We start from the raw sequence: 13,928 nt of genomic DNA, 5'->3' as shown, positions 1-13,928 counted from the left end.
CCAGGTCCGGCGGGACACCAGGTCAGGCGGGACACCAGGTCAGGCGGGACACGAGGTCAGGCGGGACACGAGGTCCGGCGGGACAATCAGGACTTTGGCTTCTTCTCACGGCTGTTTATCACGGCGAGAGCGACAAACACAGTTATTGTGCGGATGGAGTTCTGAAGCTTCTCATTGTAATTTAGGACTGCATAATATCAACACAAGATCCTTCATATTGTAAGAAATGAAAAGAATTATATCTATGGTCATCTAAAAATAACAAATATTTCAAATGCTTAAAGGTGCACTATGTCACTTCTCTGCCTTTATTTAATAATTAAAAATAATTATTACACATCATCTTAATCAAGCGTAACAGGAACAGTGACCTAGTGCACCTTTAATCAGTCCCAGCTTTAGTTTAGTTTTTTATATTTGTTTTGAGTGGCATTGCTGATGTGAAATTGGTGCATTAAAACATTCAAATCTTCTTTAGGTCATAAATATTGTGCAGCCCTAAATATGTAAACTGAGTAAGACCATTTTTAATCATTTTAACTAAGCATGAACAGATACATAATTCATAATGAACAAATGGTTTATTAAGAATGATTCAGGTTTAGAAACTACTTAAGGAATCAGAGTTTATGAATTATAGTTACTAAGCCTGAATCATACTTAATAAACCATTTGTTCATGTTTTATTAAGGTTGTAGATAAGGTGCAGTAACTCGTGCCCTTGAAATGTTCTAGTTCATATTAACACTTGCTGATTTGAACATTCCGTCTCGCGTTTTCATCCAAGGCTGTACAATCCGGTGCTAAAGGGTCAGACGGGGAGCCCGGTTCACTGGAAGTTCAGTCCGATCTTTTTGGCCGGTGTCCTCTCTCCCATGTCTCCGTGTGTCTCGCGGCAGGAAAGCCAAATTGCTTCCGGAGTCTGTGTCCAGCCCAGCGCGGTGCCGGGTTAAGTGTTCCTCTTCCCCTCCTCTGTCCTTCCTCCTATTCATCCCCTCATCTCTCACTGGCTGGACCTGGGTTCACCTTTGGGCTGTGGGGGGGGTGTTTGACCTGCTTGGTACAGAGTGACGATGTTGGAGGGGAAGCTCTCCTTAAGCATGATGCCGCGGTCGCGCTGGCAGTCCAGCTCCGTGATGAAGCCGTACCAGTAGATGACCAGGCCGGGGCCAAACCTGAAGACAGGGAAACAGAACTCAAGTTATACAGGTTATTTTATCATTGTTTATTGTTTTATGTTGCACCGAATCACCAAAGCAAGTTCATGTGTTTGTGAGAGAGTTTGTCACAGGTTCTGTTGTGCACAGCAGCACTTTTAATGCTAATGCTAACTTTGATTAAAAAGTACAATATGAAACAAACAACCAATTCACATTTACAGTTAAGAATACCCAGAATTTGTGTGTGTGAGTCAGGGGTGTCCAAACTTTTTTCACAAGGGCCACATTTTGAAACGTTTACAGAGCAGAGCGCCACAGACAACGCAACAATGTCGAATTTGTCGACTGACAAGTGAAGGGAATCATTTGAAATTTAGCATTTGACATAGTTTTGATGCCTCCACACCTTTAATAAGACTTGGAACAAGAATATTAGATTGGTATAACATCAAAATGCTTGCATTTTTCCAATTTTACAGTAAAAACTACTACTTTTTGTTGTTTGGACCAACTTAGCAGGAAGCCTGAGGGCCAACAAAAATTGGTGTGAGGGCCGCATTTGGCCCCAGGGCCATAGTTTGGACATGTTTTGTGTAAATTAAGTTAAGTAAGTAAGCATAATGCCTCAGAATTAGCACTAGCATTGATACAAACGCCTTCCTTTCTAAGCACAGAAATTCAAATTCAAAATGTTATGCATGCACTTTTTTGATATATTTTGCTCCTATTATTATTCATTGTTGTATGTTGCACCTTAAAACCAAAGCAAGTTCCTAGTTTGTCATGTTGTCAGTGACATCCGCCTGTTTCTTACTGTCCACGGCCTCATGACTACATTTTAGACTAGAATTAGACAGAGCCTTCATTTAGCCCTTTACAAACATGCACGTTCATATTACACTGTTAGGTTAATCCTATAGTTAGGTTAATCCTATAGTTAGGTCAATCCTATAGTTAGGTAAAGAACCCAGAAGAACCTGATCCAGAACCAGCTCCACACAGACCTCACCTCACCAGACCTCTGAGGTGAGAAGTGTGACAAGTTCAAGTTCGTTCATGTAAAAAACAATAATCAATGTGTCATAGATTAGAATGTATCCGAGTACTGTACAAAACAGTTGCACAATAATGCATAATACAGCCTTTTAAACCAACTTCATAACAGGAATAAGAGGGCGGAGCTGAAAGGGCGGAACACTTGAGATGCACAGAGAGGCCTTTTGATCAGGGGCCAGGAAACTGCAGCAGTCAAAGCCAGGGGCCCGAGATAAGGATCTGAGACCGGCCGATTCAAACATGATCGCTGACAATGGCAGCGCTGGAAAAATCAGCTGTGGGCAACCGGAACACCACGGCAACCGGAACACCACGGCAACAAGAACAGCACACACACAAACCACAGCTCTACACTTCTGCGCTCCGAACATGTCTCTATCTTCTCGCTCCCCATTTCACCCTCAGCCAGATTTCAGAACCCTGCATGTATCACTCAAGGCTTCATTTATTACATTATCACAAGTAAGCACGAACCAGGGGTCAGTGGGCAGGGATAAGGGGTCAGTGGGCGGGGATAAGGGGTCAGTGGGCAGGGATAAGGGGTCAGTGGGCAGGATAAGGGGGCAGTGGGCAGGATAAGGGGGCAGTGGGCAGGGATAAGGGGTCAGTGGGCGGGATAAGGGGTCAGTGGGCGGGATAAGGGGTCAGTGGGCAGGGATAAGGGGTCAGTGGGCAGGATAAGGGGTCAGTGGGCAGGGATAAGGGGTCAGTGGGCAGGATAAGGGGGCAGTGGGCAGGGATAAGGGGTCAGTGGGCAGGATAAGGGGTCAGTGGGCGGGATAAGGGGGCAGGGATAAGGGGGCAGGGATAAGGGGGCAGTGGGCAGGGATAAGGGGGCAGGGATAAGGGGTCAGTGGGCAGGGATAAGGGGTCAGTGGGCAGGGATAAGGGGTCAGGGATAAGGGGGCAGGGATAAGGGGTCAGTGGGCAGGGATAAGGGGGCAGGGATAAGGGGTCAGTGGGCAGGGATAAGGGGTCAGGGATAAGGGGGCAGGGATAAGGGGGCAGGGGGCAGGGATAAGGGGTCAGGGATAAGGGGGCAGGGATAAGGGGTCAGGGATAAGGGGGCAGGGATAGGGGGGCAGTGGGCAGGGATAAGGGGGCAGTGGGCAGGGATAAGGGGGCAGGGATAATGGGTCAGTGGGCAGGGATAAGGGGGCAGGGATAAGGGGGCAGTGGGCAGGGATAAGGGGGCAGGGATAAGGGGGCAGTGGGCAGGGATAAGGGGGCAGGGATAATGGGTCAGTGGGCAGGGATAAGGGGGCAGGGATAAGGGGGAGGTGACAACACTCTCATTCTCAAACATTCATGAATCCATCAGAATACAACAATATTGGCTCCAAGCTCCTGGAGTAGTCAAGAGTCAGTGATGTCTAATCGTCAAGGAAACGGCCGAGGTCCACAGCCAAAACATGTGGTTTGGAGACGAGGTCAGACACTGGAAATGTATTCAATGGCACAGATAAAAAGTCTGTATAAATGTTCCTGAAATCATCACAAAAAGACGAATGGACCAAATCAAATCCAGATCAATCACTTTGAAGAACAAGAATATTGGCTCTTCCAGAACTAAAACGTTGGACGTGACATGTGGCCATGGATGCTGCAAAGAATGTGAAGTGCAGTGGCTCAGATTTCAATTCAAACGTTGTGTATTTTATGTGTATTTTGTGTGTGGCGACTTGAAGAGAAAGAGTTCACGCTATAGCTTCATAATAAAGTCATGATGGTTCGTTTGTGCCTCTCTCACTGACGCTCTGCTGTTATTGGCTGTTGCTGATGTTTTCTGAGGATGAAGGCTTCAAAGTCGGGTCATAACGTTGGGAAAAAACAAATCGGGCCAAATAATCCGGCCGTGTGTTCCGGGCTTAAAAGGCGTACGACAAGTTTTTACAATTTTCTAATTTTGACTTTATTTGATGTGTTATACCTGTTGTATAGATGAATGATAGTTTTACACCAATCGAGCAGGTTTTTGTGGAGAAAACATAACACATGACACTAGAGACACTCATTCCAGTCAAAGTTTATGCATAATTTACGCAAAGAAACAACTTTTTTGACTCTCTAAACATGAATTCAACAAAATAAAGTCACTCTCATATATTTGTATTTGTAATTAAAAACAGACTGTGACATTAGATGAGCTTTTGCCCAGTGTCTGCTGGGTAATTTCCTGCAGTGACGTCCTCAATTACAAACAGGAAGTGACCTTATAAACTTATATAAAAAAATAAGTGCAATTCTTATCCTTTTTTAGCAAAATTCAACAGCATTTTAGTTCAATGAGTTGTCCGACCTGTAGGGGGCACTTTAATGTCTCAAGATGGGAAAAACAAAAATCCAAGCACATTTCTGACTGATCCTGGTCCTTGATGCCAATTGTGATATAGTTGAACGTCATTAGCGGTGCAGTTTTCATGAAGCAGCCTGGAAGGTTTGTTTTTTTTACTTTCGGAGCCTTGTGAGTTCTCAGCACATCAATTCTTCAGCAAAGGTTAGCCTTCTGATCTTTCCCGCAGACAGACAAGAACGGAAACATTTTTGAACATAATTTACGGCCTACTTCATTTCATAGAGCGATAAATTAAAACTTATCTGCTTACATTTTGTTCTTGGAAGAAAACGTCCTGTTAAGAGTAAAAACAAGTTGCGTAACACAACGTAACCAGACGATCTGCACTTCTGTAACATGTTGAACACATTTGAACAACTGTAAGCACCAAGATGTTTAGCAAAGGGTCACTTGGAATGGAGTGGAGGACACATTATTTCACCCTTTCCTCTCACAAAAGCTATAAATCATCTTATACTATGCCTCGCAGAACTACCCGGAGGCCCCTTTATGCCCCATATAGACCCTAAGTATTCTTTGAACATTAGCTGCCATGCATAAAGACGTGTCACAGCTAAACTTGGAGGCCCCCGAACGCTAGAGCAGACAGCGAGCGGGGAGTGTGGGGCCATGTTCCTGGTTCGACTGTATATTCACAGACAGTTAACGGTGTAAGGGCCCCTGGAGATGGGAGCAGGAAGGGAGCCAAGGGCCGCGGAGAGAAGGCAACGGAGCAGCCTGCAGCGAGAGAGAGTAAAATTCATTCCTGTGATCAATCATTTCAATTAAAACGCAGACGCTCGGGCCCCACGGTGCAGTTTGGAGCATGTTAGAGAAGTACAGGCTCTTTACGGTCAGCCATATTCTGATTTATGAACTTGCAGACTCCGAGGGCGGATGAATACACTGCAAAAGGAAGACAGCGAAGATATCAGCCATTTATTGTAAACATGTATTTTGCAGATTTTGGAAGAGGCCCATAAAGCCACGTTTCTCCTGCTTCACTTTTGGTACGGTCCAAAAGTGAACTGTACCGGCCCGTTTAGGTGAGCCAAGGCAAACCCTGCAAGGTCTAGTGTCCGTGTGGAGCCTCCAGGTGTAGCAGGCCAGGTCAGGGGTCGTACCCTGCATCACAAAAGTGACACAGTGCAGCTTTACTTCAGATCAGAGCCGAGATACAGCCTTATTCCTCCTGGATCTTGAGATAACACTTTCTGACTTATGAAGGAACTTTTAGTTCGCAGCACACTACACAAGCTTTGTTTTTGATGCCCAAAGAATATGTGTTCCATCTTGCGTTCCATCAGACCATCCAGTAAGTTCAGAAGGCCTTTCCAAACACAAACGTACATTACTGCTGAACATATATGTGCTGTCCAGACTTAGGACCTTGAAGCAGTTTACCATGAAAGGCCAAGATTTTGACTTTTTTCTTTTAGAAACTCTAGATGCTTCTTTACCGTGTCCTGCAGTTTACGATCTGATTTACAGTTCTGCATGTTAGCGCCAAACGGCTAACGCTAACAGAGCTAGCGCAGCAGCAGCTTACACATGAGAGTTCAACGCAATGTCAGAGCTTCTCACAGGACTCCATTCCTGCGCTTGCCTTGCGAACTCTTAATATGGAATTGTTATGGAACTTAGACCTAAACATTTACATTGTGAAAAGGGGGTTATGGTGCACGGTACATGGGCCGCGCACAAAAAAATAAAGGTTTGGGTACGGCGGCGAGAAGGGGGAGCAGTGTGCAACCTTCTGAAAAGGTTAGAATCGTACATCAACAGATAAATCGGCGATGCGCGATATACGTCTTGTCACGGGCGAGTCAGAGGAGGCCCAGCGCAAATTGAAACAAGCAAAATTATAAACACACGGGATCCGTGTCACCAAGGCCTCTCCGCAGCGTGAAGGAAATAAATGGAGCCGGAATGGAGCGTGGAATGAATACAAGGCAATGCTACTGGGACCTTGATGAAACGAGAGAGAAAGAGTTAAGAAAGAGAAAGAATAAGAGGGAAGGAGCCCAGGCTGAGACAAGAGAGGACAGAGTGGATATACCTGACCTTTAACCCGGCAGGAAATCATCAAAGTGTGGTTTGGTTTAAAGGTCCGGTTGGAGGCAGGTTTATTGAACCTTTCGCCGTGTTCTAACGTGGTCTCCTAATTAAAAAGGTTTAGTAGTCTATTCCAGCTGCAGCTCCTTTCTCTTTCTCTGCTCACGTGCTTCTTCTGACAGACAGGAATCCATCACTTTTTTTTTTTTTTAAGTCGGACTTATCAAGGCTCCAAATGCAGAGCAGGGAGTTTGTCTGAACCTCCTGGTTAATTAAAGACGTGTTAGGAACAGAAACGGTTTCACACTGAATAAGATCAGTGAGTGTAACAAATTATTTAGCTTTTTTTCCATTAGCATTTTATTTGTTTTTGAGCCCAGATTTTAGTGCGGAAATTTTGTCATTTAAGTCTAACAATTATTTTCTAGAGGGAAACCAGACTTCACTGATGTATTTATTTAATAAGATGATTTTTTTTTTAAATTATATATATTATACTTTTATTATGCTATGGGGGAAACATTCTGATTAATTATTTTTTCCCATATTGCCCCGCCCTGCTGTGCAAGTAGAGTAAACGTACTTTTGCATTATATAAAATACTCGAGATGTCTGGTGTCAAGTGGTGATCTTGGGTTAAAACAGACTATCATTTATAAATTAAAACATTTTGTCTCCATTTCATCTCGTCCCTTTGAAGCGTTGATAGTGTTAAAGTTGGGAGTGCTCCTTCATTTGAGCGTGTGTAAAATGGCAGGTTATAATGATCTTAACCTGGCACGCGGCGTCGCCTCCAAGTCGACCATTTACCAATAAACACCTGAGGATGTAACGATGTGGTGAAATTGTTTGTGAAATGTGGCTAATTTGAGTGGCTCTTTCAGCGGGGCCCCGGACAAGTCCAGGCCTGGAGAGCCGTCGTTAGTGCTAATGAGGGGCTCGGGGAGGAGGGGCTTAAAGCAGGTGCCAGCCAGAGAGAGAGGAGTCAAGCTTTCTTTAATATTATAGTAAAAACAAATGGAACCAGGGCAGAGTTAAATACAGTAGACCAAAGAATAAATCAGAAAATAAAAAGGCAATCATGTAAATGTTGGGGCTGGGGACCGTTTGATACCAGTACTTAAATGATACCAGTTCCTAAGTGTAAATTCATGGCCAAAAACAGTTTTTCCAGCATTTGATCATGCTTTAACTGTGCTAAATCTTATTTTGAAACACTTGCATGATGTCTGTTTAGTTAGAACCCAAAACCACTGTGCAAACAAATGAACGAGGGCCACACAACAGTACCACCAGACGGTTAAGTGTCTACGCATATGGATCAAAGGCACCTGCTTTTAATTAACAACTGAAAAAAAACAACAACTGAAATATAACTTAAAAGGTATAGTTTTAGAAGACATTTTTGTGCACTGATGAGCTGAAGTTTAAAAAGAAGGAAAAAAAAAAAACATTATTTAGAAAGAATAAAATGTTTCCTATCCAAGATTATTTGGCAAATGAGAACCATGTGGAAACAACTGTCTTTGACTATCCCAGGCGGTGGTTCAACTTTAGTTAATTCTGAAAGACATTCCTCAAAATGGGGCACGGCACTTGAATAACAATGTGTGTAACAACAAATGAGTCTAACTGTTACTCATTTTCATTTTCTGACACACCTTTGTGTTTTGTGGAATTAAAGCCACATCACACATCACACATACGCTAACAGCATCTTGCAATCCTTTTACAAACTTCTCATTAGTCAACCATTCTTGTATGAAACGCTCCAGTTAGTTCTAAGCTAGACTTACAGTTGGTTCTGTTTGACCTTCCTGTCCCCCCTCGCTCCCTGCAGAAGGAGAAGCACTGGACACCTGTGCGCTCAGAGCCGGGCGACTGAAGCTGAATGTTTGGTTGTGGGTTAGTGGTGCTGCCGCTGAGGTGATGTATGGATGTGGGAAACAAAGAGGCCATTGTGGGGAGAGCTCCGAGGCACAGTTCAGTGGCAGGTAAAGGCTTTACGCTGTCCAAGGCATCGCCGTGTGGCTGTTTCAAATGACTCAAGGAGCGGAAAAATGTCATGCAGGAAAAAGAAAGTAGGTGTTTTATTGCTGATGGGTTCAGACTGGAGTAGTTTGCTGCACAATGCATGGCAAAAATATCAATATCACAATGTTGGCAAATTCATTAAAGGCGTAATGGACGATTTTTTGGCGATTTGAGAACGCAGGCGGAAGTGCGCATGCGGACTGCCCCGTGCGGACTGATACAACACACACGTGCGTTTGTTTATTAGCGCGACGGATCGCATCGCATCTCTCGTCTCCCGTAGATTTCAGTCTCTTATGAGTCAGCTCGAACAGTCCTTCTCCGTCTTCATTTTGTCCCGTACACTGAGGGAACTATATTATGATAGATCAATGCGCTTGGACACACGGAAACGTGCTGCTCTCGTGGGGACGAGCTGACGCGGCTGCAGGTGAGCGGTAGGTGCGTTTTATGATTGATACGTGGCAGAACTAATCGGCAGTCCACACCACGAGGAAATATGACTCAGATTTGGACCAAAAAAATCGTCCATTCAACCTTTAAACTAAATATATCACAATAGCATCAAGGCTCAATTGACAGAAATGTATTGTTTTAAAATGTATACATTGAAACCGGTCGATCTTATTCATGATTTTCCTGATCAAGTCAAAATTAGCCATGATTTAGTCTTGTTTTTGTCTCTATTATGTTTTTTTTTTTTAAAGTTTAACTAAAACATTACATTTTTATTATAACTGAAATGGAAAAAGTAGATTAAAATACTGCAATTTCTATATAATTTCAGTAATTAACCGTTATATATTGCAATAATTTCCAATATTGTGCAGCTCTACACAGGAGGTCATAGCCTTTTCAAAATTTTTAAATGTTGTAATTTGGTTTAAAGTTCATATATTTTGTTTTTTTGAGTTAAGGAAGGGATGTGTTTCGTTTCATTCTCACATTTTGAGTAATCCTACATCCAGTCTTCAGGCCGTCTCCCCCTTGAGAGTTCAAACACTGCATGATGTCATCAGGTGGTAATCCAGAAAGCCTCCTCTGTGTTTTAAAGTGTTTATTAGGACTAAAATGGGTTTAAAGAAGATTTTTCCAGGTATTTAGTATTAAATATAATATGCATGAGTTTTTCGCATAGATTCTGAAGAGACTATGGTGGAAAAGGTCAATTAATATCAATTATTGCTTCTATTCAATCTTTAAACACTTAATTTGTGAAGTTGTGAAGTTTCTTTTTATGCTTTTTAGGATAATAAAACAGGCCAAAAGTATTATTTGTCATACTAGTTGATTGTTTAGTTTGTTTCAGACTATGGGGACAACATTAGACTACTGGAGCGACCATAGTCTCCTTTATTCATGGGAAACACTGATACATACATCATTCTTTTACATGCAGAACTGATACAGACTCTGCTGAATGTTTTAAATAGTTGCATGTACAGAGAAGAGGGCAGAGATAGGAGGTAGGGGGAAACAGACATTTTCTGAGCACTCAAATGCAGGACAACACAGGATTACTCAAACACACATAAATCAATCAAAATACAACCTTGAGTAAGCTTATGGTTGATTAAAAGCTCATAAAAGTCGATTTGACATAATATATCCCCTTTAAACTAAGACAATAAGCTGATATTTATTGTGTTTAGCCTCATTTTAACTGCCCCACTCCTCAGTATATCGGTAGAAGGCTAGTTCATGAACCTTTGCGACATTGAAAACGGGGTCAAATTGAGAACAAATTCCCCTACAAGAACCATACCGTAGCTTACGTGTACATTTATTCCACTGGGTTGCTCCAGGCTAACTGTGTAGCCCCAAATCTTAAAATATATCCAACCTCTATATTACCATTATGTATTATTATTAAATTATACCTCTAACTGGGAAGCAAATTACTGCTTGCTCTCAGCCGTACACCCACTCGTCATAAATAATGCAACCCTCCCACACACAGTAACATTACAGCACCTCCCCTTTAAGAGCGTGTTAACTCAACTACGCCAAACACAAATACAGCTCAAATCTGAACAGGCGCGCGAACACCGGGCCATAAAAAGAGAACGCGCTTCCACCTGGTTTTATGTGTGCTGTCAATGGGCCTTAGAAAATGCTCTGGACGCGAATGTGGTGGGAGTGTGGCAGAGAGGTCAGCGAGGTCAGCGAGGTCAGCTTAAGTGTGTACAGCGTGGTCATTTACTGTAGCTAACAATTACAGCGTGTTAACAAGTAACTATGGGAACACAGGCAGGTGGTGCGACCCTGGCCTTGTGTTGAGCTCATAGTATTAGTAGAGCTCGTAGTAGTAGAGCTCGTAGTAGTAGAGCTCGTAGTAGTAGTAGTAGAGCTCGTAGTAGTAGTAGTAGTAGTAGTAGTAGTAGTAGTAGTAGTAAACACAGCTGAGATTGTGATATGTAGGCCAATAAATGATTTTTCATGAATTTTTAATGATGACAAATTATAATACTTTATTGACCACATGTATGACGACAGTGGACAGTCTACTGACCAATCTTATAATTATTTGAGCTTAGTTTGGTCAAGAGAAGCGAGCTGCATGATTAGCCCATGGTACAATGTGGGTAACCTCGACAACATGTGAAATTCATGACAATCCATCAGGCCGGACCTCTGCTGTTGTGATTTGACCCGGGCCACCGGTGGGTCAAAGACAGGACCAATCCAAGGGCAGGCGAAGCGCCTAAACAAACATGGCCACGCTGACCAACATACTTAACCTATTTTGGCGGAAACATTAACTATTTTGTTGAAAAATGTGCAGAGGAAATCACTTTGTGCATTTGTGCTTTTCTCTCTGCTTGTTCTGCTGTTGTGTCACTTCTCCTTAAAAACTTAAAATATTCGTTTAGATCTTTTTCATTTCCAGAGTTGGAGCTTGACCAGATTGATAAACAATTGTAAAATTCAGAGCGTTACACATATAAATTGTCTAGTTTAAATATTCATAGGAAACCCAACCAAACACAAGGAGAACTCCATGTAGTTAGGCCATACTCAGGCTGGGACCTTCCTGCTGTGAGGTGAGAGTGCTGGGCGAGCTGCCATTCCACTATATACATAACTAATGCAGTTGGGGAAATACATGGAGATGAGGCATTAGTTCAGTAGTTTTTCCGAATACTCTGAATACCAGTGGATGGAGCATGCTTAGGATTATCCTTTGTGACAGTTTCGCACATTATCACTTGGCCAGGGGTCGTCTCCTCTCTCCTCTCTCCTATCACCTCTGTCACCTTCTCACCTTCACTGCAGCTTATCATTCACAGCTCTATCAAGGAGCCAATTGATAATGAGCCTAACGTGAACAAATGAGGCTCTGAGGATTAGCAGAGGCTGGTCCCGGTGCGAAGACACAGCAAACGTTGAAAATGGAAACGATGATGGGAAGACATTTGAAATTGGACAAAAATACAAGTTGCAATTTGTGTTATTTACTGCAATTTACAATTCAAATATCCCACGAGAAACCCTTGCTAGCTTGCTCATTTAGCTAAAGGTCATAAGCTCATTTCTGGTGACACTGAAGACCTCATGCTACAGAGCCAGAGATGCTAGCACTTGTGGCTTCAGTCGCAGTATAAAATGGAGCTCTACACAGCTAGCATTGCTAATTGTGCAAACAATATTCTACAAAAAGACTCTTACTTATCGACAACCCGGCATTTGGTCTCGCTTAGAACTTCTATCAACATCATCTGACATGACTCGACAACAAGGTCATAATCAGTGCTAAGCTTAACGAAGCATGGCCTTAACCGCAGTTGCAACACGCACTTACGCTAAAGGACAACAGCGTCGAGAATGCATAGCTTTGATTTTTGGTTTGTCTGAACTTAGATCACGTTGTCACGCTCCAATGCACTCCGACGGCCCCCGATCTGTTTCCAATGAACGCTGGAACATAACAAGGGGGCTTTGGCCTTTACACACTGACAAAATAATATACCAACAACTGAACTCAAGTATTTCTATTAGAGTCAGGCTGGAGTGCTGAGGGTTTTAAAAGGAGTTCAATGGATACAATTGGCTTTCAAATCTACACAGTTGACCCCAGTTTTGGAAACATGTCTCTGAAGAACACACTTACTGTACTTGCTGGGCGATAGGGGCACCCAACACAAAGGTCAGTGGTTTGATGACACCTTCCATCAGTGTACGTTGCTTTCACTCGGCTTCGGCAGCACTCGGACCCTAAGGCTTACGGCAAATATCAAACACGTCTGGAATTCACAGTGAACGCAATTTGATTTCAATAAATGTGTGGGACTGATTCTTTTGAGATCTAGATGTAGTCCGGATCCTTTCGCTGTTTCAATAACTACATAGTGATTACATGCCCTCCTAGTGACCTCTCAAATGTTACTCAGTTATATTTACAGTAGATGTTCAATACTCATACTCCACTAAGCCATGTTAACACCCAGGAAGCAGGATATTTGTTTAACAGTTGAAGTAGGATGGATCCGATTAGATTAAATTGAGCAGATTGTATAGAAATTAATCAATTCTACACCTCAACACCTAAACCAACAATCATCAGCGCCACAGGTAAAACGTCAGGAATAATATTCTATTACCTACGGATATATTGTATCAATTGTTTCTTATTTTTTATTAAAAAGACTTAAAAAAACATATGATATTTATATCTGATGTCAATTAATCATTGAATCTGTTGTGATTGAGTTCACTTGCCTCCAGCCGCCAGAATTTTCAACATTTACTTCTGATTATATTTTAAAGGGAGTTTTAAACTAAGCCATGTTTGGTAGCTCTTGTCCTGCTCTCCTTTCGCTCTCCTTTCGCTCTCCTCTCACTAATTTCTCACTCCCCCCCTCTTCTCTCGCTCTCACTCTTCTCTCGCTCTTTTCCCCCCATCTTCTCTCACCCTTCCCTTACTCTTCTCTCCCTCCTCCCCTTCTTCTCTCCCTCTCGTCCCCCTCTCTCACTCTTCTTTCCCTCTCCTCTTCCTCTTCTCTCCCTCCTCCCCCTCTTCTCTCCTCTCCTCCCCCTCTTCTCTCGCTCTCTCACTCTTCTTTCCCTCTCCTCCCCCTCTTCTCTCACTCTCCTCCCCATCTTTTCTCCTTCTCTCCCTCTCCTCCCCCTCTCCTCTCTCTCTCCTCCCCCTCTCCTCTTCTTCCTGGCCTCCCTCACTCTGTAATGACACTGTACATCACTGGAATGGCCTGATCCGCTCAGTTATGACACACTGAGTGGCGCTTCATTAACACCTAATGATCATATTATTTAATTCTATTACTGCG

General features: G+C 43.0%; 1 protein-coding gene across 1 annotated transcript in view; it reads right to left on the bottom strand.

Annotated features, from left to right (window-relative positions):
• Nucleotides 1-715: 715 nt before the first annotated feature.
• cdin1 (CDAN1 interacting nuclease 1) overlaps nucleotides 716-13,928 on the bottom strand; it is a 164,988-nt gene continuing 151,775 nt past the window's right edge. The window contains exon 11 of the mRNA XM_072457833.1: nucleotides 716-1,175. Within this exon, the coding sequence (XP_072313934.1) occupies nucleotides 1,004-1,175 (172 nt within the window). The 3' untranslated portion in view covers nucleotides 716-1,003. The remainder of the gene's footprint in view (nucleotides 1,176-13,928) is intronic.

Source organism: Eucyclogobius newberryi, unplaced genomic scaffold (genome assembly GCF_026437365.1).
Source record: "Eucyclogobius newberryi isolate DKJ021-1_F unplaced genomic scaffold, fEucNew1.0.hap1 SCAF_21, whole genome shotgun sequence".
Lineage (NCBI taxonomy): Eukaryota > Metazoa > Chordata > Actinopteri > Gobiiformes > Gobiidae > Eucyclogobius > Eucyclogobius newberryi.
Note: the sequence above shows the minus strand (reverse complement) of the source record. Positions and strands in the feature narration are given on the sequence as shown.